Source organism: Triturus cristatus, chromosome 2_2 (genome assembly GCF_964204655.1).
Source record: "Triturus cristatus chromosome 2_2, aTriCri1.1, whole genome shotgun sequence".
In the NCBI taxonomy this organism is placed as follows: Eukaryota; Metazoa; Chordata; class Amphibia; order Caudata; family Salamandridae; genus Triturus; species Triturus cristatus.
In genome coordinates, this window is record NC_140582.1 from 151,518,162 (window position 1) to 151,545,853 (window position 27,692).

The 27,692-nt window shown below is 43.1% G+C and overlaps 1 protein-coding gene across 4 annotated transcripts in view; it reads left to right on the plus strand.

Moving 5' to 3' along the window:
* Positions 1-14,289, plus strand: part of LOC146861982 (phospholipid-transporting ATPase ABCA1-like) — a 3,104,259-nt gene extending 3,089,970 nt beyond the window's left edge. For all 4 annotated transcript variants that reach the window (XM_085641135.1, XM_085641137.1, XM_085641136.1 and 1 more), the window contains exon 50: positions 13,832-14,289. In XM_085641135.1, coding sequence (XP_085497261.1) covers positions 13,832-13,963 — 132 coding nt within the window. In that variant the 3' untranslated portion in view covers positions 13,964-14,289. The remainder of the gene's footprint in view (positions 1-13,831) is intronic.
* Positions 14,290-27,692: the final 13,403 nt, after the last annotated feature.

The following is a 27,692-nucleotide window of genomic DNA, read 5'->3' on the forward strand; positions in this document are numbered from 1 at the left end:
TTGGGCCATTAAGAAATGCTAAATATGTACATATGCACAGAAGCAAAATCGCGTCACAAATTTTGATTTTTACCCAGTAGATATTGCATTTTTTGATTACCATAACTGGATATCGCAAGTAGGGATTTCCTATTTGTGATTTCCCAAGCATTCCATTTTGCATTTCCTAAATAGCAATTTCTTAGGATTCATTATTTAGAAAATGCAAAATGGAAGTTTCGTACACATTGATGCAGTTTTTCAGTTTTTTAATCTGATGGGGAATCTAGTTATTAAAAATTTCAGTGATACCCCTAATCAGTTTTAACTTTTTCGCCACTACACACCCTTCACCACCCAACCCAGACCTCACTTGCATCCATCATACAGCTACAAAAACAAAAGATTTCCGCCAAAATGACCCTCCAGGGGACCCATAGTGCATTACAGCGCTGGCCCAACGATGAGCAATTGCCCTATAATGAAGCATACCATCCTTAAGGATGTGTGAGGGCAACATGGACCAGTCCTATTGAATGTCTTTTGATGAGTACGTCCAACCTCTGTGCAACTCTCTCCAGCTTTTCTTTCTCCTCATTAGGAACAGTAACCATCAGTTTCTCCATGTAAATCTTTAGCATAGCCTAGCAGGCTTACCGTTGGTGTCTGCAGTATGGGGTGGACGTTGATCTGTTGGAGTGTAGTATGCACTTTATGCCAATAGTCCGCAATTCCAGTATATTCCCAAGCAACATAAGGGAAAGAGGCCTGAGGTGTCGAGCATCCTTTGCAGTGCGCCTCCTTCCTCAAACCCATGTGGTGTAGTTGTACAGGTGTACGATATGACCAGTGATGGAACTTGAAGTGTATGAGATATAGTCTATTTGTTGAGAGAGCAGCAGTTTGTTCGCAACAATAAGCCGTTTGCTCAGTAGTTAGAGGTGGACCTGTGTCCAACGCCCATTGAGCATGTGCTTTAGGAGTGCGTATTGGTGCCTTGTCTTGCCTAATAGTGTAGAGGTGTGTAACCAGCATGCAGTGTGAGGCATTTGTCAAAATGTGTTCCAGGGCAAGTAGGGTAGGTGGGGGCTAAGGAAAAGTGGTGTATTGTGCGTTGTATAAAGGTACATCCATCACAGTGTAGCTGGCAATAATTGACAGTGCAGGTGGGGAAAGGAATTGGCCATCGGGGTATAAGTCAGCAAATGCGTACAGATTTTTCCCATGTGCTCTTGACTTTGTGCTCATGTTGTGTAGCCTCGGTAATATTGGGTTGCGATATAGGGATGGAGGGGGTGTAAATACACTGTATTTTAGCATGACATTGCAGTCCATCCCATGCCCACTTAACACAGTCCATGGTGGTGGTCCCTGTGTGTGCAGGTTTGTATGCTTGGTATAATGCAGGACTGGGAAAGTGAAGTCAGCCTCTACTGCCATGTGTGGCTGGAATTTGGTGGGGTATTGCCAGAAGTGAAAGTATTGGGCATGGGCACACAGTGCATATAGCACCATGTCAGGTACATTGAAACAGCGCTGGCGCAGGGGAAGTGTAATGATTTCCTACACAATTCTTGTCTGTTTGCAAGCCCATGCTAGCGAGAGTAGATTTGATCCCAAACGGAGGAAGAATTACATAGGGAGTGGTGAGAGAAGATTCGGGAATAAGTATAGAAATATAGTTAAGACCACCATTTTAGCTATTGCTAGCCACCCAGCTAATGATAGGGGAAGCCAATTCCACACTGGGATTCTGTCTTCAAGCCAGGACATTACTCTACCATAATTGTCGTGTCACAGTTCATCCACCTCTCGACTGAGCCATACACTGAAATATTTCACTGACTGCATTGCCCATTCCAGTGAGAACTCCAAATCGAACCATGCTATGTTGTTTGTAAGGGGGAACATAATGAATTTGGACCAACAGATGTTGATACCAGACAGCCAAACCAAGCTAATGACCTCCCGTATGATAGAATCCAAATTTTGTTGGGGTTCGCAAATGTACAGTGCAGTATTGTCTCCGTACATGGAGACCAGTATCCTCCTCATTCTGAAGTTAAGACCCCTGTGGGAGTGCTGTTGGTGCAATTGAGCTGCAAGGGGCTCCATGGCAAAAGCAAATTGGACCGGGGATGGGGGGCATCCATGGTGGGTGTCCATGTAAGTAGGAACAGATCAGATATCATTCTGTTCACACACAGCCTAGCAGTCAGAGATGTGTATAGCAAAAGTACAAAGCTCACAAAATGAGGACCTAACCCCAGGCACCGAAGGGGAGCAAATAAGAAGTGCCATTCTAAAGAATTGAATACCTTAGTTGCATCTAAAAGAGGGAACTTGCCGCCAAGCCAGGTTCCACGCTACGCATGACTGCAAACAGTTTATGAAGATTGTGTGCCATGGAGCGGTCAGGCACAATGCCCGACTGGTCAGGGCGGACTATGTCTGGTAAGAGAGGTAGCAGTCTGTTGGTGATGAGTTTGGCCAATATTATGTTGTCCACATTGATCATTGAAAGTGGTCTGTAAGAGTCACATTGGCTTGCTGGCTTACCAGGTTTGAGTACTGTGATGATTACCACTTTGCGAAGTAATGGGTGTAGTTTGTGAGCCTCTAGGGAGGCTTAGAACAAGGGTAATAGATGGATAGTCAGTAAGATGGTGTATTCTTTGCAAAAGGAGGTTGTGATTCTGTCTAAACCAGGTGCTTTGTCATTTGAGAGGCTGTGTATTACTCATAACACTTCTTCTTCTGTGAAAGCCAAGTCTTGGTACAGGTGATGTGCATGATTGAGTCACAGAAGTTGTACTGTATCTAGATACGTATCAAGTTCCTCTCTAAGCAGTTCGGCATTGGTCTGGTATATTGTGACAAAAAGGAAGTCATTCTGTTGAGTATCGATGTTGTGGAAGTTTGGCTTTACAAACTTTCATCGAAGAGTTCCACTACGTAATCATGGGCCCTGGGTGTGTGAAGCATGTTAGCCATTGTCCTGCTGGCTTGGCTCCCCTCACCATATTGGCATGTGGTGGTTTCGCAGAACAGATAATGCAGCTCATGTTCTGCCTCCTCATTGTACTCTGTACGTTTTTTACATATAAGCACCCTAGTGGAAGGCACTTGGGAACTATAATATTCACTTTCAAGTGTATGGAAATCATTTTCGAGTTGAACTAGCCTTGTTCTTATTGCTTTATGGACACATGCTTGTTTTGCCATGCATGCCCATTTGATGGCAACTTTAAAGTCCTCCAAAAGAGTCTGTGAGGGGCTTACAGTGCCCTCTTTAGTTGCAAAATAATCAATAATGGCAGTGCGAATGTCGGCGTGGAATACCTGGTCCAGAAGAGCGTCCGGATGTAAGCGCCAGGCAAATGCACACAAGGTAGCTAGTGGTAAGGCAAGTTCCAAGAGTACAGGGGCATGATCTGATAATGTGTAGGGGAGCTGTGCAGCGTTGATCATCCATGTGAGGACATCATGTGTTGTCAGCCAGTAGTGATGCGTGACCAGGACCCGTTGGCTGATGTTCCCACGTTCCCTCTTTTTGATTCCCATTCAGATGCCTCCAAACATCAACTAGACCACAATCAAGTAACATTGTGTAGTGTTGCGCTGCTGCGATGGGATGGGGTTAGCGAGAGGCATCCGATCTGTCCAAATCTGGGTCAAAAACGACATTGAAGTCTGCTTCCCAAACAACACCAATGGGTCCAGGGTTAACTATTTCTCGCCAAACCTCTGTGAAAAATTTGGGGCAGTCAGCATTTGGCCTATATGAGTTGGCGTTTAGTACCTCTGAGTGGCTCTTGACCTGAGTGTTTCTATGAAAGGCCCCTATGCATTATTATAGCAGTTCTTCAAGAGTAGTTGGAGTAGTAGAAGGAGTGTATTTCTGTGCACCAACTCACTCGGAGGTGGAGGGGTGGAAGTGGAGTTCTTGCAAGAAGCAAATGTCAATATGATGTATGGTAAGATAGTTGTGTACGAGACAAGCTTTTCTTGGATCATTGAGCCCCTGTATATTCCAAGACAGACATCTAATTCCGGATGTCATGGCTTCTAGCTAACGAGTTCATGAAGTCTTGGTATGAGGAATGCCCTACCCAGGAAAGACATAGTGTGAAACAAGTTGCTAGTCCAGGGTCTTAGATGTCGGTTAAATGAACGGGTCGGGGTGGGTATACATTATGTCAGGGGTCTGCTATAAAGTGAAAATCATCAGTGATAATAAGGATTATGACCCTTCCTGGGTTCATTTTAATCCATCTGACACTGTTTTTAACATAGTCAATGTAACAATTGCACTGAGGCCAAATGGAGCCAGTACATAATGCTCTTAGCAAACGTCATCGCCCATGGTGCCCCGATCCCGGACACCTGGTGAGGGGCGCATATCGACTCGATTTATAAAAAAGGAGATAAATCTTTACCCGGGAATCATAGGCCAATAAGCCTTATAGACTCAATCCAGAAAGTTGTAGCACGACTTGTTTTAGCAAAAATTCAGACGTGGATTGGTGATAATGACATCCTGACCCCCTCCAGGCAGGCTTCCGTGCTCACCTAAGCAGCATTGACCAGGTCTTCCGGTTCATTTTAATCTACTGGCGGATGGTGACCCTTGGAAAAGGCAGCATTTCACAGCCTTTGTTGATCTTAAGTATGCCTTCGACTTAGTTTCATGGCCCAAACTGTGGAGGGTATTGCAGGAGCTTGGGCTACCCCTGATCTCCTTTTTTTAATCGTTCATCTCCATGAAAATAACTTTACCCAAATTTGTTGGGGGGCTCAGGGAAACAAGACTGACCGGTTCCCAGTTAAGATGGGAGTACGCCAAGGCTGCATCCTAGCGCCCACGTTATTTTCACTTTTTTTTTAATGGCATTGTCAGTTTTTTTGCTTCTTTTACCACAGATGCCCCAGTCCTAGCAGGCAAAAAATAATTGATACTGATGTTTGCGGATGACATGCTTCTATTATCCAAAACACCGAGCGGGTTAAAGCTTGTACTGCAGCATTTTGAAGAATGTTGCTCACTACAAGGTCTAAAAATCAATACCGCAAAAACAAAGTTCATTACTTTTAATCAACATAGGTCGTTCAAGGGTGGAATGGTAATGGATGGGCGACCCCGGGAACACGTTGATGCATTCACTCATAATGGCATCACCTTGCATAAAGGACTCATCTGGAGGCCGCATATCCAGACCATGGCCTTAAAGCACAGACAATTGCCTGGAGTCATGATTAAGGAATTCAAAACATCGGTGACCAAGCCTCTTAACCTGGTGCAACAGATCTATAGCTCTAAGATACTGAGCTCGGTTCTGTATGACCCTGAGTTATGGGGTTTTGTGAAATTGCATACTCTTGCTGTATCTGAGAACAAGTTCCTATGAGGGATTACAAGCCTACCCCCTTGCTCTCCCTGCATTATGATTTAGGCAGAAAAGCTATAGCTGACCTAGCAAGACTACGCCCTATCCTCTATTGGCGCAGAATCTGGTGTACACCAGAACTGGCCATTTTCGCAGAAGGCCTTAAAGATATAATGGAGGCTGACCACATCCACAAAATTAACTGGTTGCATGACTTCAGAAGATCCCTAACCAGTATGGGAATGCCATTATTGTGGGAAGATCCTAGCAGTACTGAGTTCCCATCAAAACATTTAACTAAGCAAAGGTATTATGAACTTATTGTGCAAGAAGCCAACAGAACAAGTGATGCCGCTACTCTGACAGGAAAGTTCTTACAAATAAAACCAGGGCCATGTGTTGAGGACAATTGGGACGTAATCTCAAAATCGCTAGACCGTAAACTGTATTTCCAGTTTAGAGTAGTCTTCTTACCCCTGAAGTCTTTCACACCTAAATGGTTTGCTGCTGTTGATGATAAATGCCCAAACTGTATCGACTCGGAAAAAACAGACACACGTGCTGTTTGTATGTCCTGCGTATGTTGCACCTCGCAAAGCTTGGCTGGCACCGATCTGCAGGAACATGGGCACTCACCTGTCGAGTGTAGCTTTGAGAATATTGTTTACTGATCCATCTGTATTGTATGAAGTATCAATGGCAAAGTTTTTAAGTTCGATGTGGATAATCAGATCTAAGTTCCTTCCAGCAAATTGATGAATGAAGGCTTTTTCCATTAACACCAATGAGTTACGCCTTAGTCCTGTCGGGACTATTTAAACTGTTCTTCATTTAGTTGCATCAACTTGGAACAACAACACTGTGTCCATGTTTTTTATGTTTTTAATCTTCTTTTTTTAACACATATTTTACTGCATTGATCTCTTTTAAAACTTGCGACTCATGTTTTTACGTGACCTGCTTTTATTATCATTTAGTTGCATCAACTTGGAACAACAACACTGTGTCCATGTTTTTTTATGTTTTTAATCCTCTTTTTTTTAACACATATTTTACTGCATTGATCTCTTTTAAAACTTGTGACTTATGTTTTTACGTGACCTGCTTTTATTACTTTTAATGACGAATAAAGCTGTAGTTGATTGATTGATTGAAAATCATAGCAAACAAAAGAAACATGGGAAAACAGTACAAACTCAGCATACCTCCACCACACCAAACCCCAAACTTGGTTGAGTATACTGATACCTCCCCCCGCCCAAATTCCTTCCCCAAACAAATACTTCATATGCGGAATGCATCCCGAATGGAGAACAAGAGCCGAGCGAACTTTCCCAGGCAGGCATAGGCTGGGTGGCTGAAACAGTGGATACCACCCGTGTTATTGTACAATAGGTTCATTATTACAATAACAACTAGTGAGGAGCCTAGACCCTATCGGATCCACAGTTAACTTGCAAATTCTTGAAATTCTTGAAATTACACGACAACCTACTGAAACAGATCATCAAGGGTACAGCCCCAGCACCAGAAAGCAAGTTAGCACAGAGAACTTCTCAGCATATCAATAGAACTATTTTTTTTTAAACCTGGGACTTCAGTACTTTGTATAAACAGAGACAAAAATCGAACTTGTTACGTTTACGCACAATTACATTTTAACAAAAACTTAGTTGCAAGTCAATGATTATTTTTATCTTTGAAGAAAAATGAAACATTAAAACTAGAGTTGCTAAATGGTCTTAGTTCTATATATGATATTTATTATATTATACTTTAGTACTAATGTTATAATGACATATGTATATAAATTGGCATCTTACAATTGATACAGCAGATTCAGTGCATCCAAATGTAACCAAATATCACAATAGCATAATTTATATTTTTATTAGAGGATTATCATTTGCATTTTATATCGCTGAAATAACTAAGTGAACTCTAACGAAATGGACAGAATTGTAAAGTATCTATGAAGTATGTTTTACAATGGTTTTATTATCTTTCTTTATTTCGTAATATTGTGACGGTTTTTATTAACTTATGACAATAAATTTAATTGAATTGAGAACTAGTGCAACATATAGAACTCAGGTTTCATCATACAGCAGGTCACAGCTGTGTCACCCAGTGAGAATTGTCATCGTAATGTTGGTTGTCTCAAATGTCCTTGTGGTTAATCAATGTCACCAAGGCGTGTCTCTTCCTGGTCTCGTGGTGACCCCGGTGGCAATCTGATGGATATACCTCTAGCAATCTTGAGGGTGGCCTTTGCGCCAGTGAAGTGGAGTGCTCTTCCTTCATGCATAACACATAGTTTGGCAGGATAAATAAGAGCATATTTGATCTCTACTTTTTGAAGGAATATCCTGTGGGCGGCCTGGACAGCAATAGTAAAGTCAGAGTAGATCGAGATCACATTGCCTTAATACTGTGTTTCACCATGTTCTCTGGAAAGACACAGAACTGTGTCTCTGTCTTTATAGTTTAAGATGCACGCGATTATGGGGTGAGCTGGTATACTCGGTGGCGGCCATAGGGCGAGAGAGCATTGATCACGCTTGACAATGAAGGCCAGGGATAAGGCCCCCCCAAACAGCTTTTGAAGCATTGTTGTAACATAGTCCTCCATGTTGTCTATGGCCGTGGACTCTGGGACACCAGTGATACGTAGGTTGTTGCGCATCGAACGCGCCTCTCAATATTCATTCTTGGTCTTGATGAGTTCAATGACTTTGTCCATCCTGGGCGAGTGTAAACTGGTTGTTGCTTGGGTGTCATCTATGTCAGAAACGCTAGCCTCAGGGTGATCCAGACGATCATCATGCTTATCGACTCGCATTCTGTCCAGGCGACTTGCCATGAGGTCTAGCTTGGCATAAATTGTCCTCAGACTGGACTTTACATCAATAAGGATTCCTTTAATATCATTGTCCCGGCAGTTATCCTCTGTGGTAGGGGCATAGTGGACCTCCCGTTGCTGTTCCATTTCAGACTGCATGAGCATTTCTTGCTTTCAAATAGGAGTCTGGATTGTCGTGTGTTGTGCTTACCCATCTTCCCAGCAGGGACTGCAAAAGAGGTCAGTGTGTGGCAGTATTTAGGACAGCAGGCTGACACAAGAGTTCAGCCAATATTAAACACTGCATGGGACTTGAATAAAGCTGCTGGGTAGTCAGGAGAGCTCCAGAGTTGCCCGAATCACCAATTCTCCATTCCTCCGCTCCATTACAATGGTTCATTAAGCAGCAGCAAGGGCAAGTAAGATTGTCTCAGGTGGCGAGTAGGATATTGGGCAGTGTCCAGAAGTGATCCGGGCACTCAGAGCTGGCCAGATATTACAATCTCAGGCCCCACCACACCCGGGGAGACAGCACAAACTGGGGGGCACGAGCAGGCTCAAATAGTTCTCAGAATCAGAATTTTATCCAGGGGCCCCTGCTAATACTACAGTTGACCAAGTATTTTGGTAAGGTCCACTTATCGGGTCAAGCCGGTGGGGGGAGGACTCCTCATAACGCAATCACCCCCTTGTCGATGTGATATAAAATGGAAAGATCTTACTGCCAGCCAGGGAGGGGCTCTGTAGTCAGCTGGCTCATGCGGCAGGTCCGAGCAGCCCCCGCTCACCGCACCGCACAGCAATGCAGGCATGGCCCAGGATGTTAGCCAGAAACCACAAGTCCTCCAATGTAGTGGGCTGGGCTGCAGCGATTGCCACCAGGCACACAGATGGCACTCCTCGTCGCGGCAGTCGCCGGGCCGACAACCCCAGTCAAGCAGTCCGCCGCAAGGTTTCAGCCAGTACAGGCAAGCTGCTGCAATAGCTCATCTCCACACAGGCCAGCCCTGGTGCAGCCACCACTCTCAATAGCAGGCTCCGCTAGCACCTTTGGGGCTGCGATACGTCCAGTCAAGTGCCAAACCGTTCTGGAATAACAGGATGTTGCTTCCCTGCACTTTAGGAGACCGATGTGGCAGGATGTCGCTAGATCATGATTCAAACTGGCAAGGCCGCTCTATTGAGTGGCGATCTTGCTGCCTGGCTAGGTTCCCCCCACCAGGGCCCTCACATATATAAAGGTTCCTGCAGAATACATCTTTGTGTTTTTCCTTTATGCATCACTCATTTGATATTCTCTAAACAATACAGTATTAATACGGCACAGTTGGGTTTCAGTTCCACATTAGCTGGGTTGAGTAAGTAAAGTTTTTCAAGGTGTCTGGTATAATTCTGTTTGTCATGCTACTACCTAACCTTTTCAGGAATGATCAGAAATATTACAGCTGCATGGTTCCCTTCACAGATGTGTAAATTTAAACTCTTGTGATCTTGTGGGAATTCAGATGAGACTGCGTCTTCTTCATCTTATGTGTTCCAAAAGCACACCTGCACCCTGCTCACCAAAGGTGTATGGATTTGTCAGAGAATCACCATTCTCACCTCCATTTCTCCAGCATAATTGCCATTATTTTGCATCCAAGCACTAATTTTGTTTAACTGAAATCCGTCATGTTCAAAGAGCATTTACAAAATAAACCCTTTAAAAAATCTGTTCTGGAAATCTTACCATAACACCCTTTTACTATTGCATACTGCACAAAAGATAATTCTCTGTAGTTGCTACTTTACTGGTTCTATGGCCATGAATGAGACAAGTTGTCAAAGCCCATCCACATACTAGCATAATATGTTCAAGTAAGTCTTTGCTGAGGGCAATTGTTGGGTTCCTTTGCACCCCACTGTCAGCAAAATATGTGATTGCATTAGTGTGGATGCTACATTTGCAGGTATGTGTCTTTGAAGCCACGAGTCACGGTTGCATTTTCAGATTGGTGGTGGATGCCCAGAGTACTGAGGCATGGAATCAGATACGCACAGTCCTCATTAAAAGCAGAGCTGGAGGCAGGGCCTTTAAAGTTGAAATCAATATATCAATACAACCATGCAGCAGATTTAGATACAGTTACAGACTCAGCGTGGCCTCACTGAGTTACCCATCAGATTTTTCTAGGCCAGGAGATAGAACTGAGGGTGTTGTCAGAGCTCCAGCAGACAAATAGTAAAAGGCTCTAGTGGTTTCTCTGCAATGCTAATATTTCCCCTGGGCCCTGAATGTTGCAGACAGATGTAGATGTTTTCCCTGTACAGCACATTGGTGACATTGTGTCCTGCAATGACACAGACTTCACAACTACAACATCTTCCACATGTCATCATGCAGCTAGGCTTTTCAGTCCTTTCCAGACAGGCTCTTCTCTGTAAGATATTGTCAAATAACCCCCTTCAGCAACAGACAGAGTTCTTCTTGAAAGTCTTCCAACAGGATTCTTGTTCCATACTCAGTCCACAGTCTGGTAGAAGGGCTGTTGTCACAGAGACTCTAACCCTGAATCAAGGCTCCTCTCATGCATACATATTATTTCACAAATATGCTAAACATTTATAAATAAATGTTTAAAGGACACATGCAAAAATGTTGCTATGGGGCAGACCCTTACACTCCACTGAAGAAGACAGGCAAAAAGGACTGTGCCTTTAGTAGGCATCATGCTGTCAATATCACAAATCCCCCATCCTGGACAGTGAGTGCTTTCTTGACTTTAGAGCAATCCTCTGAGGTCTAAATCTATGGAGCATGGAGATGCATTAGTGATCTTGACGGATTGTTGGGCTCACTGAAGGAAAAGACTGCAACAAGAACAACAACAAAGGCAAGATAGCACACTCTTCAGAGCCATGCAAGGGCCTTTTTTGTCCCAACATGAACTTTCTGTCTCTAGCAACTTTAAAAAACAAGAATATTTATCAATATCAATCTCCCCAAAAGACTGGGATGTAGCATCTCCTGTTCCAGAGTGGGCCACAGAGGCTCATGTACAAGTGGTGTCAACCAGTTTTGTATGGTTGCCACATTTTACTTCTATATGAACCCCACGTAAAAGTGGTGTCTCTTAATTGTCCTGAGACAGTATCTTCTGATTTCTTATGGTTGCTGCGCCTTCACTCTGCCATGTACCTTTGGTGCTTATATAAAAGTGCCTTTTGATTTTCTTGTGTTACATAATTTCCAACCATTGGTGGATCCCATGAACCCATATATGAGTGGGATAGCTGATCATCTTATGTAAGAGCATCCCTGCTTGAGTGCACCACGGGGGAATGATGCCGGCTGATTTGCATTGGGGTATGCCCTTTCTTAGCCTAGGCTTGCCAGCCTGCACCTGCTCAAAAATCACAACTGGGGCAGCTCACCCACAGTCACCATAACACAGAATGATGGTTAGAATAGTAGGGAAAATGTAGACAAATGTGTTTCTGTTTCCCACATCTCTCTGCTTCATGCCGTGATTAAGCATAGCCACGCATTTACTAGTGCATGTTTGGAGCACACCTCTGAACCTCACACACAGCTCTAAGGGGCATATTATCAAGACAGGCGATACTATTCTCCACTACTGATGTGAATCTGAAGGGCCCCTCCAGCATATCTTGGAGGGGGGCCCACTCACGTTTTGTTACGTCACTATAAATGAGCAGGTCAGAGCAGCCCTATGGTACTTGACATCCCGGTTTCCAGGCTCAGCCCAGCCAGAGGAGACTGAAACGGGGGTTTGGGGGGGCGGGGGTGGTAAAGCCCTCTCAGCCCAATGGGTGTTGTGTGCCCGTCCAGAACTGATCTCGATTCAACTGAGTGATGTGAAACGTCAATCTTGATGCTACATAAATGACTAATCATCCCTTAGGATGAGCCTTCTCCAATTACCTTGATGCTGATAGATTTAATTCACAATATCTAATCAAAGGGAAGAATGAATCACACCACATTTCCTAAAATACCAGTATGTCAGACACTTTTCAAAATGTTATTACGTTGCCCTCACTCGCCATGTCTGACGGACGAACGACATTCCATGAGCAAATGTGGCTAGCCTACAGTGAGCAAAAACAATCCACAATTTAAAAATTGTCTGAGTGCCGATATCACAAATTCAACCTTTGGCTTTTTGCTTTTTTCACAAAAAAGGTGAAATATAAAAAGGCTCATAAATGTAAACAACTACATGTCGGTGTCAAACACATATTTGGCCCAATTCACAAGTGAAAGTTTTAAACCAGGGTCAAATGTATAGGGCTCCACCTGAGCATAGTGTTACACCGTTTTCTAATACGCAAAACAAGTGAATAGAACACCTGGAGATACAGACCAGGATCAGACTTCCAGACTTACTATTGCACCTGCCACGTTACTTTTTCTAGGGTGCATATTCCCGCGTGTCAAACTGTACATAGCATAGCATAGAATTACGTACAGTGAGAAGGGCAGCTGACTGTGAATTATTTTTTTTTTTTTTGCTCACAGGTAAAACTTTTTTTTCTATGGAGAAAGGTCTTCCTCTACTCTGACCACAGCTAGGGTGGTCTGTTTCCTTTTCCCCTCCTGAAAGGAGAGCTATGCCTGATCTTTGCTGCAGCGCCATCCCACAATTTCGTAGTCCCTGGACTACGCAAAGGTTTTTGTGTGGCGAAAGGCGAACTTGCAATGCCAAAACTATTCTTCTCTTTACTCCCCTACCACTGCTCCCACTGGACACCTTCTCACAGCAGATGATCGATCACTGGCAGTATAAACTGCTCAGAATAGGGTACCCCATTCAGAATTTTGCACATCATTTCCATTTCTCCATAGTTATTACCTATTCTGAAGGGTCAAGGGGCATATTATCAAGAAACAGCGCTAAAAGCGGCGAGAATGGGCTTCAAAATATGCCCTTGAGAATTCCCATAGAAGCCCATGTTCTGGTGTCAACATGGGCTTCTATGGGAATTCTCAAGGGCATATTATCAAGCCCATTATCGCCGCTTTAGCAGCAGTTTTCTGCCGCTAAAGCGGCGTTAATTTTAAAGCCGTGCTTGATAATATGCCCCCAAATTCGTAAAATGTGGAGTTCCATGCTGAGGTGCAGGCGTGCAACGCCCATTGGGCTCAAAGGGCTTCAGCCCTCCCCCCCTGCTGTTTGTGTCAGCCCGCGCTGAGACAGCTTCCCGGGCACACACACACCGGCACCCCAGCACTTCACAGGTCTTTAAAGGACCATTTGCTTGTTAATGAGTCTTTGTTGATTTTCACCCCTTCTTAGAGCCTCTGCATCTCTTCACTCTGCCTAAGGCTGGAAGAATTAGCCCCCCCCCCCCCCGACTAATTTATTCTTAGCCCCTCCCCCCCGAAATTTGGCTCTAGTTGCGCCTCTGTTGAGGTCCTAAACAGGAACAGTAATTCCAGCCACTGGAAATCTCGGCATGGAATTATATTTAACTAGCAATCAGGTCCATAAGCGGGAAATGCGAATAACATAGTGCCTGCATTTGATTCGGTATTGATTTATTTTTTTACAATAAACATAATGTTCTCTATTTGTAAAATACTTCCCACTAATGGAGCATGTTTTTTGACTTTTAATAGGTGTTCGTCAATTTCGCCAAGCTTCAGAATGATGAGGATCCTGCGCATCACGCCTACATAAACCCAATTGACGTAAAAGCTGATGAAGTCCAGCTCGAGAAAATGAAGAATGCTTCCAGACCAGTTGTTTAAAAACGCTGCACTGAATAGAAACTGAACAATATAAGATAGCTATCAAAGCAGTGGCGTGATTTTATTGGTACACGCATTGTATCTTTTTTCTTGCCAAGTAACCAACAAAAAAAAATATTATATTCATGGTTAATTATCTCAGGTTAGTTGGTGATAAATATTTCTATATTAAGAATATTTTCATAAGCTATATTTTTTAAATTCAGAAATATACTTTGTGGTTTCTTTAAAAGTAGGTTAAAAGGGACTTGTTGCGTTTGCAGATTGCATTCCAGGTATCCCTTACTTGGAAATATATTGGCTTTAAATAAATGGATTTCCTACGGTATTCTTTGCGTCATTTCTTTACGAACTAACTGATATTATACAGCATCCGTCAAGTTGAGCACTCATCTCACAGAAGTGAATAATGCAAGCTGTTTGCGCTCATCCACAATCCAGATCTCCTTTTGGCTTGAAATGTAGACAGTAGACGAACTGAACCCCAACTCTCTGGGATGAGATCATGAATCTTTGGCAAGTTAACTTGCCCTGCTTCAGCTTTCTATTTTTAGTGAGAAACAGCATCAGGGCCGGACGGAGGACCAAAATCAGCACTGTCAAAAATATTCAAACCAAACCTACTGTGCAGTAGCCTGCAAGTAGAAGAGGGCCTTGAGTGCATGGTTGGGTCATGGCAGCACATCAAGCTTGCAGCCCACCAGGAAAATGCCAACATGGCAAAATGGTGAGTCTGCCCGCGAAGAGCATAAAGGGGTGTTTTGCTGCAACAAATATAGACCCACAAGACTTCCGGCTGCTATGAGTACCTGACTTTGAAATGACATCGTACTTGGCAGCAAATTTTGCAGGCACAGGATGGAAAAGTAGTTCGGAAAAAACACAGATTCTGTTATTCCATTTTGAAATCTGAGGGGCAGATTTACAACTTCTGGCGCATCTCTGCAAATCAGCAGGGATGCGCCAGAACAGATGCGTCACGGATTCCCCCCTTGTACACCACGGATGCGTCGCATTTACAATGCGGAGCACTATGGTGCAAAGAGGGGCAGATGCGTGACGCATCTTGTGGCGTACAGGCGGCGCATTGCTGGAGTTGCGTCGCAAACGCAAAACAACTCCTGCAATGCACAGGGGCCACCCATACTTAACGTGGTGCATCTAGCAGGCATAAGGATTTGATGCAGCAGCGTCGTAAAACTGACTCAGCGAAATCTTGTAGATTTCACTGTGTCAGTTTTACGGGGCTTTCCTGCGAGGGAACGCCCACCCTGCGACAGAACGCCTACATGAAACCTGACGCAGGTTTCATGTGGCGCAGGGCTTTACAACATGACGCATCTGCCTAGATGTGGCACGTTGTAAATAAGTCGCAACATGGCGCATGGTTTACGCCACTGCTGCGTCACAAAAGTGATGCAACTGTGGCGTAAAAGTGTCGCAGGGGGCTTGTAAATCTACCCCTTAGGGTGCAAACATGCGACCTCAGGCCCATATTACATAAGCTCCCTGGGGGCACAACAGGCACATGCATCTTCTTTCTATGCTGGGGCACTTTTGTATTAAAGTAAGGGCCATAGACACTTGTGCGACCCCTTATGTAATACAAATGGGGCTGTCACATATATAGCAGAGTGTGATCTTAACGAGGCAGTCACTCATTTGCATAGATGCAGGCGTGTCCTCTGCACCTACGCTATCTTATAGACATGGAAAATATAAAGTATGGGGCATCCCGGTACTGATAGAAATCAGGGTACATAAATACTAACAAAACACAGTAGTTCATTCAGATTCACTTCAGGCAAAGTTTTAAAATCCTGAGGGTCAAATGGTGCAACCATTACATTTCATATATGACAATGAACCGATTTTATTTAACATTAAATATTGGATAATGACCAGTGACATAAATCAACTAAAGCAGACAAGAATTTGTGATAGGTTCTCCAAGTGATGGCACCATGCAAGTGAAAATCTATCTGACAAAGAGGCTAGTTATTCAAAAGGTAACGCAAACCAGAGCAGTAAGGAATTTTTTGGGGGTATTCACAAACTACAAGTTAATAGTATGTTTACGACTGCGGAGAATTCCCAGTCGGTGTCGAGAAATCTGCATGTAAAAATATAGGCCTCTCCTAACTTTGTTTAAAACAACATTAACACCCACACCACCAATTAAAAAAGAGCTATGAACCAAAAGGGGAGAAAATCTTAACTCTTACAAATGTAACTTGTAGTGACATGCTGTTAATATAAGCATGCATTCATCTAATGAATTTGAATCAGATATGATATATGCCATCAATTATGAGGCACATGTATTATAAAATCACGCAGCACAGCTAGTCACCTAGTGTTCTGCGTGATAGGGAAAGGACAGGAATGCACCATATTTAACATAATACAATGCTTTAATGTCTTTTCCCTGCACTGGCATACAACGTGGTGCTTAGTGCCAACACAGACGCTCTTGCCCCATGGTGCAAGGGTTCCGGCATTGTAGGCAGGATTGTTTTTGTGCAGTAAAAGACATCTTCCTGCACAAAGCAATCCACTGAGGCATCTTCCTCTTTCTATGTGTGCTGCATACACATAGAGGGAAAAAAATAAGAAGAAATACAGATATTTCTCCTCGTTACATCTCACATGGGAAAGCACAGCATTTTGAAGGCATTCCCAGGTCTACCAGTAACGGTAAAATCTGGGATTGTGTCAAAATCCATGGGTGGATGCGTGGGAACACCTAAACTTCACCCTTGGAATGCCTCCCTGTGGCATATTAACGCAAAGTAGTGTTTTGCACTGCATTGCGTTATTCTAGATTTGTAGTAGTAGGTATACTTTATTTAGATATAAAAATATCTTTAAAAGGTCACCTCAAAGTTACGCAGCAAAACATTTTAAAACAAAACCTTGACATAAAAACAGTAGTTAATGGAAACTTCATAGTACAATAAAAAACTTCTCCAATCTATCAATGGAAAAGGACTTAGGGGCAGATTTATGAGCCCCTTGCGCCACTTTTGCGTCACTTTTAACATGGGAAAAGTGACGCAAAAGTAGCGCAAGGGGCTCATAAATCTGCCCTTTAGTGTGCAAAGTACAATGACCAGTTTAACATTTAAAATGCATTTAGATTCAGGTCTTTGACAAGGACCATAAGTGCAAACCATGGACCGTAAAATGACAGCCAATTGTGCAAGTCAACAATTCAATAAAAAGATATAAGCAGTTAAGAAATCACAGGATAAAAATGGAATAGCTCTTAAACAAGCATAAAAACGAACCGGCCCATAACTACTTATTCTAGATTTATTAAGCCACCCACCTCGCAAGGTGCCCTCGCGTTGCTTGATAAATTCAATATACAAATTGAGCCACTCTGGCGGCTCATTGCCTGGTGCAAGGGCGACAGAATGCTTTGATAAATTTGTCTCTATATATCTAGAAATTACATTTAATTTCAATAGTTTAAGTCAGTCATAAATATGTGAAAGTGGTGGTGGATAAATAGAGCATATGCCGATCTTGATACCCTCTACTCCTACTGTACTGTCTGGTAGGCACAGGTGCAATCAAAATAAGACATAATGTAATAAGGAAATGTGTACAGGCCACGCTGCTACAGGCAAAAAGACTCATAGCAATTAGTTGATTATTAACAAGAGACTCTGAGATAAAGAACTAGATTCACGATGTCAACTAGTGGATATCAGCAGAAGATATACAAAATGAAACTGACGAACTGGTGAAAGACTACAGACAGACCTATAACTTTGGAAACTGCAAGTACGTAATTTGATTTATCTCCCGGATGACACACCACCATGAATCACTTTTGATCTTTGATCAACAAACCGCAATGTTTAGGTATTGTGTCATTGCTGCTTAGCGGCACACGTTGTGCGCTGACCTGCACATGCGATGTCAATCTTAATGTATATAATGATTCTATCTGTTATACTGAAAGACTAAGGAAAAATATACTTAAAGCAGAAATGCACGAGGTTCGATGAATGCTTACCTATCTAGACGTTGTGCTCACCCGAAAAAGAATTTCAAGAATACCAGAATATGGAGAACTCTGAAATAAATTAGACTATGCATAAAAGTATTTCATCATTTAGATAGAAAGAAGAAACAGGAGGGTCGGATGACTGATAAGCTCAATATTATTTGGCAATTTTTTAAATGACAGTTTTTTAGATGCAACTGGAAAAAGGGAATAGAGTGCTTGAGATCAAGAAAGCACAAACACATTTGCATATTTGCAGCTGTTGGGTTGGAAACATCACTCACCCAACAATAAATATTCCCAGAACTTGAATCAATTTTCGCATAGGGTTTTGAAACATTTGATTGAAGCCATAACTAGCATCTGATTTCCCTTTTAAGGATTAAAGAAGAAAATAATTGGTGGAATCAAATACTCAAAATCTCACCAACTTCATGCTATGCATGACTTTCAAGATTCTGAAGAGACGAACATCCGTGTGCTAGTCTGGGCTTAAGTAGCAGCCCAGTCAAGCCCTATGTAGCATGCACGCCACTGATCGGGACGAACTCAATAGTAAATCCAGGGCCTCATTTATGAGGTTTTGCCCTAGGGAAGCGCTGCAGGCCTTCTTGCTGCACTGCCCTACAGAAAAAGAAAATGACAGGAATGGGCTGTATCTATCAGATACAGCGCATTTCTGTCCTTTTCCCCTGCACCAGCGTGCAATGGGCTGCTGTGCGCCAACGCAGGAACCTTTGCACCATGGTGCAAGGGTGCCTGCGTTGCTGAGGGGATTATTTTTGTGCAGGAAGGTAAACCTTCCTGCACAAAAACATTCACAAGAGGCTTTTCCTCTTTCTATATTTGATTTAGAATGGGTCACTGTAAGGGAGAGTAGGTTGTTCTCTGCCCAAATCCCTTTCTGCTTTGCCAAAGATGCCTGCTGAGGAAACTGGGCCCCTCCCAGATGGTTTAGAGAAGCTTGTGTTGTTGTGTAGTTCCTACCAATCTGTATTACCTGCGTATTTTTCGGAGAACATAAACTAAGGGCTTGATGTTAAGACTGATTCCAGAAACCCCCGCTTGATATGTTGGCCAATAGACCAGCTAGCTCACAGTGCCACCATAAGCCCCCTAACCTATCAGGAAGCGAATATTTTCTGGAAATCACTGAACATGACAACCCTGATTCCTCAGGAATTGTGGAAACATTACAGATCCTTTCGTTCAGTCACTCATGCTCAGTCTCAGAGAACTATACAGAGAATGCACAGTGGGACATTTTCAATAATATTTATTGAAAATATATTGAACCATCGTTATTCTTGCATAAAATATGTGTGCTGCAGTGATTAGTAGACAGAAGCAGATAAACGTGATTACAAGCACCAAAAGCGTAAAGAGTAGATATAGTTCTACCATGGTGCTGAACAATTTTAGAAATGCAGGCATTTAAACAAGGAAGTAATCTGGCATTCTTCTACTATGTGAACCATACTCTACGTGTACCTAGAGTGTGTGTAGGTGTAGTGCCAAGAATTCCCCAAAGGGACCATCCAACCCCACAACCTGATTGGACAGAGTGAAGGACCCCATCTTGGTCTCGAGTTGGACACCCCTCACGGAATGTCAGACCAGTGCGTGGTGGATTCTCAGCATGCACGGACCCTCAGTGTCAGTGGAAGTACCTCCTCTACCAATCTATTGGGATGCCTCTTATGTATAATAAAAGGCGGCCTCGCGAAGTGCACATTAGTTTACTGATGTTATGGATATGTAGATAGCGTTGATGCCTCCTGGATGAAGATAGGACAACTCTCGTGCCCAGTGTGTAGATAGGCCCAGTACATGTTGATCAAGGCATCGTGATAATGTGCGAAGCTGGATGTGTAAACAAAGTAGTTTCAGAGAAACTAGTCCAACATTGTTGTGCATGCAAATGTGTGCAAAAGTTCACAACTGAAATGTTATTTTCTAGGGCAATGTAAGAAATAATCTGCTTCGTGACATTGGCCTATCTCAGGAATATAACACCCACTCCTCATCCTAAGGGTCGATATATAAAAGCTATTTAAAAAGCCAGCATACCATAGATGGAATAAAAAGTTAAAATGGAACTTCTAAAATTGTCCAAAAGCAAGTGTCCCTTTTAAAATATCCTTAAAAGCCTTAAAGTCATTAAATTGTAAAGAATCCTAAAGTGATTATACGTTATTGAAATCCTAAGCACTCCAAAAGACATGGTGCCTGAAAAAAGAACTGTTTTGGAGAAATGTGTTTTTTAAAAACAAGCCTAATTGTTCCCACACAGAAAAGGCCAATTGTTTCATGTGTTCCGAGCGGCAGACACAACATTGCTGTTACCCATATTTGCAGACGATGATCGCAGAGGCTCACGTCAAAGCAGATTTATGGAGCAAAGGTGATTTCATCCAGTTCCCACAGCACCCGCTGAGGGAGGGACTGAATCCTGTATGCGTATCTTAGAGCCGTTGTCCAAGTCACTAGGAGCCAAACCATTCCAGGGTGGCTCATGAAGTACATTCATCAGCAATGGAAGATGCTGAGGAGAACAATAGAAATAGGCCATTAACAGGCCCAGCAGTACATCAATGTCCAATGTAGCCACCAATTGTGATCCTAGGCATATGTCCAATATGCATTTGTGGCCGCAAAGCAGGCAGTAGAATCCAGGTTGTATGCAGTTACGCCAGACAAGCCTGTAGGACAAGAATCAGTGCTCGTCCAGTTCTCGAAGTCGAAGTGTGCCAAACATGTGAGCCATGTGCTCATGGCATCGTAGCACCAGCAGTTCTGTCTCCATACCGAACTGAACTGGGAAGTCCTTTGCGGAGCTGAAAATTTTAAATCAGAATTCCCACCAAAAGTAGCAGGACAAGCGGGAGCCTTCCAAAAAAATGCATACCAGTGTATAAATGATGGAATAACTCCGAAGATTGTCTGAAAGGTGCTAATGAGTCTAGAACTGATACATTTAAAGAAGTGTATTATTCCCTTTGTATCAGAAATTTTAATGATACGATGGACTAGATCTCCAAAATGCAGCAGGACGTTAGTGTGGAGTAGTGTCTGCATCTCAGATGAGGACCTTGCAACCTGGAGATCAAACATCTCTCTGGCTGAAGTTAAAGCTACATCTTGTTCAGAAAGCATGGCTTTCAGTCTGATAAGGGAATCAAGGCGTTTGTTGGAAACATTTATCGTGGAAACAATACTTGTTTACAACAAGTGACTAAGGAATTAACTGTCACTATATAAGCGAGGCCCAGTTCCATTCCACAGCAACCTTGATCATTCAGCATCAAATAGCTCCCATTTGAGGGTAGTTTGGAAACTGGACGTATCATGGCAGCTGAGGAACCCTTCAGACAACAAGCCAAGTTTGCAACAGAAGCATTACATGCCCCATGAACAGAAATGTTCTTGCAAACTAAGGATCCTCTCAAAGCGTCCTCACAATCACAACCAATAAGAAAAACGTCTGTGTCCCCTTTCCTGCATCTAAACCTGAACGGTAATTCCAATACATACATACATAACCTTCTCCTAGCACTTCATATCTGCCTACCTGTTGGTATTGGAGACAATTTTGGAATTGGAAGGTAGTGACCGGTGGGGTGATATAACCATTGACAATCCAGTCTGTGGATGGAGTCTCAGCCACGGTAAAAGGTAGTTGGTCTAATTTTTCAATGTGCAGAATGGTGTATTTTGCATCTTTGCGTGCCATATTTATTTGCCTTTCTGACAGATCATATTAAAAAAACAGGCTGGTAGTGTCGATGTAATGCTATGGCACATGGCCAGAACGTATTGTTTGTAACATCCAGCTCAGTATTACGATTGATCGTAATTGTGACTGTAAAATAGACATGTCCTGCGTAATGAAGTCAATTGCAGAAGACACAATGTTGCCCAGTAAATACATTCTGGATGATAATGTGGTCATACTGTTGCCAACCACAGCCAAAGCATTTTCTGTATTGAATGAATGAATGAATGAATGAATAGAGGATTTTTAAATCACAGACTTAGCCAAAGGGCATCAAGGCGCTAAAATACAAATCAATATACAGGCAGACATAACCCCACTCAAACCCACCTCTCAGGGAACAACCAGGTCTTTAAGGACTTTCGAAAGATTGTGTGAGATCGTTGCCCCGAAAGAACATCTGGAAGAGAGTTCCACGCATTGACAGCAGCAAAAGAAAAAGTTCTTCCGCCCCATCTCATTCTTTTGAACCTAGCAACCGTGAGGAGATTATTTTTTGCTGACCTAAGGTTCCTCGAGGACACATACTCTTGGATAAGGCCTTGATGCCCAGGCCATAGTAGGTGTTGTGGGTGAGGCAGAGGGTCTTAAACCTAAATCTGCGATCCACTGGGAGCCAGTGCAGCAAAAGAAGGGCAGACGAGACTGAGTGATGTTTGGGTAAATCCATCACCAGCCTCACAGTGGCATTCTGCACCAGTTACAGGTGGCGCAGCTGGTCTTTATTGATGCCTAAATAAAGGGTGTTGCAGTAGTCCAATCTGGACAATATTAATGCAACCACCACTTTCTTATGGGCATCAAATGGGAGGAACTGAGAGATTTTCCTTATGAGCCGAATGAGACCAAATCAGGTGGCCACTGTCTTAGAGACCTGCAAATTCAAAGATAGGGAGTCATCCACCACAACTCCCAGGTTTTTACCCTGGGAGACAGAAATTGGGCAGGTACCCAAGAAAACAGGCCACCACTCCCTAGACCAGATGCTTGTCCTATCCCCAAAAATCAGGACCTCCGTCTTCTCGCTATTCAGTTTTAGATAGTTTTGTACCATCCATGACAAGACTGCCTGCATACAATTTTTTTTGTTCTGCGCTGAGTCACTGACATTTTGCGTGATAGACACCATTATTTGGGTGTCGTCCGCATGAGACAACACCTCCAGCCCAAACTATTTCACCACCCTTGCAAGTGGGGCCACATAGATATTAAACAAAGTAGGGCTCAGGGAGGAGCCCTGAGGCACTCCGCAAACAAGGGGGGAAGAATCCGAATAAAAACCTCCCAGTTTGACTGTTTGTGACCGCTCACCAAAAAAGGAGGCAAGCAGGTCCAAGGCCGAGCCTCCAACACCTATCTGTATTAACCCTGTTGATCTCTCGCAGTCCCTCTGCAGCTTCCTGCTGAGAAATCTACCATAGCTCGTGGTATATACCCTACAAGAAGTGATTTTGACGTGGGTTTCTGGGACCTTGTTAAAAAAAACTGAGATCCAGGTCATCAGAAAGAAGGGACAGGTGTTGTTTCCCCTGGGAAAGTGTTGAGGTCTTTAGCCAATCTAGTCATAACCTTCCCAACACTATATTATGTTACTACCCCGCGTGTTCTGATTGTGCATAGCATAGGTCATGCCTGTTGATCTGAAACCCTCCAGTGTCACCTAGGAATCTAGACTGACATTTATCTGTGTCTAGAGGCCATACCAACTAACTCTGCTGATCCGGGTCTGGTGTATTGTATAATCCATTACGGAACATTGCATCTAGCTTATCCTCACTATGTTTTGTGTATTGTTGCCAGTGTTAAAAACATACAAATGAGGGAATGCAAGGTGTTTTCAAATCTTTCTCCTTAGCTAAACCAAGAAAGGAATTTGATTGCACTGTTTTATTCAGGAAAATATTTGATGTAGTATGAGGTATTCTCTGAATAAGGCCTCTTGTCCCTGAACCTGCCAATTTCTTGCTCCCCATATAGACTTTGTGTCTATTGGGTCTTTCCAAAGGTCAAAACCCTGTAAAGACAGTTGAGAAAGAAAGGAAGAAAAATAAATCAGCTTGGTGTTTGTGATCATAGTCTTCTTTGCAGGTGTAGGTGCAAGCCTATAGTAATAAAAGGCTGGGTCTGATGAAAAATATGCAAACTTTTGTGCAAATATTTTTAACTACCTTTCGGTGGTGTTGGACAGTGTTCCCATGGGGGTGTAATTGTAAATAGCACGTGGGATACTAGCCTTGTGTACAAAATGGTGACCATAATGTTGATAACAGAACATGTCACCAAAGTTAGATATACCATCATACAATTCATCATTAGAAAATGCAGTTGACTGCACTAAATCTAAAAGCAAATTATGCACAGTTTCAATGTCTCATTCATCAGAGAAAGTACTAGAAGTGAGGATATCATTTAATGAAATTTAAAACAAATATGGAATTTGCAAAAGTTTAGTTGGACCATATACATCATACGATACCCTGCTCCATACAATTCCTTCACGAACTGGAACCGCTGTAATGTTCACCAAGGACAAGTCTCTTAGTTCGTGGTGTGATGATGCATGTGGTTTTAGAACCAAGTTCATGTGTTGGACTACACAGCGTTCTGGGAGATAGTGTCCATTCAGAAGTAGAAAAAAGACAGTTTCCAAACCAATCCATGATACCATGAAAAGTAAATTAATTCTAATCCATATATGTATCCAGGGAACAACAAAGTAGGTCTTTTTTAGCCAAAGATAGAAATGATAAACTCGAAGATTGAAAGGAAGAGGTGGTGTCGCCAGCTCAGGTTCACTTGGATCTGATGAAAAATCGTCATAATGCACGAAGTAGCCAGACGCTCAATTCTTGGCAGCTCAACAGGATTGTAGAACTGGTAAATGACTCGATCTGTGATATGTTGACATAGATGTCATCAATTTTTCAAATTGAAACTTTTGTACTTGTTGACTGTATAGTTGTAGTTGTTTCAAACGGGAGAAGCATCATTTCATTGTAGTTGCACAGCTTCTTTTTGAAAAGTGGAGTCTTCAGTCATTATTGAAACTTCCATCTGAACATCCTGTGTGCTAGCAAGAGGAGTGCTGCGGCTACCCAAGAGCACACGTGGCCACTGTTGAGAATCGGCCTCTTAGTGTGGTTTGATCAGATCAATTGAGACAAACCTTTTGTCTCGACGGCCAGCAAGAGATAGAAGAAGGACAGTTCTGGTTCCTTCTTCAGCTAGGGCAGGCCCAAATTCTTTCTTTGCCACTATTTTCTCTCTGAGCAGGTCCCCAACCTCCGGGACATTGGCAGGTCTTGCTGTTACTGTTTTAACTTCCCCAGTGGCGGTGCATTCTACTTGGACATTGCTTTGCAATGCTTTGTATTCTTTTAGGTCCTGTAAAACATCCAAACGATCATTGAGGTCAAATAGTGTTTCAGCTGCCACTGTGCTGACACTATTGAGGTTGGAAACCTATGTTCTTATCCCAAACAGGAGCTCATAAGGTGTATGACCCCACAGGGGTTTTCTTGGCATGTTGTTAAGTGCCCTCTGGACTCCTTATAGGTGATTGACCCAACAATCACCAGAGCCTAATACCCTTGCTGTTAAGAACTGTCGCGAGTCACGGTTTTTCCTCTCCACCACCAAATTTCCCTGAGGTTGATAGGGGGAGAAGTACTGCAAGACCACACCCAAACTTCCTGTGGCTTCTTTGTAAGCCTGAGAGCTAAATGTCATGCGTGGCCAGAATGTAGTGTGCCAATTGTATATGTCCCGATAAAGACTCCCACATCGTTTTTAACAGTTTGAGCATCCGCTAAACGCTGAGGCCAAACCCACAGGAATATAGAACATGAATCTACTGCCACCAAGATGTACTTGTAAGTCCTGTGAGAGTGTGAGGGGCAGCAGTGATCCAAATAGACACATGTGAGAGGTTTGTCTCAGATCAATAAAGGTGTTTGTGGTAAACGTGCTATTGTGAATCCCTTCATATGTTGTTAAGTGCCCTCTGGACTTCTTATAGGCGATTGACCCAACTACCACCAGAGCCTAATACCCTTGCTGTTAAGGACTGCCTTAAGTCGCGGCTTTTCCTCTCCGCCACCGAATTTCCCACAGGATGATAGCGAGAGAAGTACTGCAAGACCACACCCAAACTTCCTGTGGCGTCTTTGTAAGCCTAAGAGCTAAACGCCATGCCTGGCCAGAATGTAGTGTGCCAATTGTGTATGTCCCGATAATGACTCCCACATCCTTTATAACAGTTAGAGTGTCAGCCGAACGCTGAGGCCAAACCCAAAGGAATATATAACATGAATCCACTGCCACCAAGATGTACTTGTAAGCCTGTGAGAGTGTAAGGTGCCACAGTGATCCAAATAGACACATGTGAGAGGTTTGTCTGAGATCAATGAAGGTGTTTGTGGTGGATGTGCTATTGTGAAGCCCTACATCTGCTGGCAGATGTCGCATTTGAGGACAAAGTCCTTGGTCTGTTTAGCTAGACCTGGCCACCAATTGTGCTGAGCCAGGACCCTCATGTGCAACTGGTATCAATCCCAATCTGCAATCAGTATTTGGTATTACTCTATCCCCCACTCCTGGAATTTGAGCATAAGGAATGTTTTGAGCATCTAACTTGTAGTAGTACTTCAGTGGAAAACCTTTTGGCAGTACTGAGCTGTTTCACGTGGCATTGACAGATATCATAGTGTTATTGCAGCAATGGCAGCAGTAAGAACTGTCGCCTTGGTGGCTTCATCTGCCATTGAATTCCCTTCAATGTGAACGCAGGCACGATGACTCAATGTATGAATAACATGAGCCCATGGCAGGCCTTCTTTCTGCATCGCCTCTTGTTCCCAGAGCATCTTGTTCTTTACTGTGCAACCTTTGGAATCCCTAAATACATTTTGGCACCAATAATGTAAGTATTTGTTACAGGACTGGACACAGTAAAATGAATCACATACTCTGAGTGTGGGAATTTGTGCTCTGTATTTTGTAGTGACATTATCAGAGCTTTCAGTTCTGCCAGCTATGACGTACAGTCTCCTAGAGACTGTGTGTGTGTTTTTCCGAGAAATATTCCGTTCTCCATGCACCCTTTTACAATTGCGCATGTTGCAGGATATTGTTCTTTCGTTCCTATGGCTGGCTGGGCAGATCCATCAGTATAAATGATACATTCATATCGATATAGAGGCATTATCTCATTCGATAGAATATATTTGTGTTCATACTGGAGAAATGCTTGTGTTTGTAATGTAGATTTAAATTTGTAATCTACATCTGTTGCAGTGAGGGAGTTAGCCCATTGAATCCATTGTGGATGCAGTTCTTTAATATTTGGAATTTTTGCCTTAGTAACGGCCTCTAGGGTCGGTACTGGTGTTACAACAATAATGCGTTTCCCCTGCACGAGCGCTCTCTCTCTCACCACAACAGTTTTACTGCCGTGAGTATTTTTTCACTTGGTGCAAAATACATTTCAGTGTTCATGTAAAAATGTGATTTGCATGCAACAGGTACTGAATTGACTTCATTAAAAATAATGTAGGTGTCAGGATTGGCCACACCGAATCGGATACTAGACATGCAGCCCCCACTTTCAAAATTAGGCAGGTGTATACTTCTGGTTATTCACCCCCTAGCTGGAGCCACAGGGTTGCCAAAAGGTTTGCTGCCGTAGCTCAGGCTTGTGCTTACTCTTTTCTTCCCCCCCCTTCCTTTTAAAAGATACCTTATCATGGAGGCCGCTGTATCAGGTCAGCGTTCTAGTGTTTCCATTTAGCTTTCTGTAGTGTAGTGTCTGGAGTATCGCGCGCGCGCACTCTGTGCTCCGCGCACTTCAACGGTCATTTTCCAGGGAAGAGTCAAATTTTTCTCCTCAGAGCTAAAGGCTTTCCCGGAGATTCAGTTAGCGAGCATTCCCTGGCTCG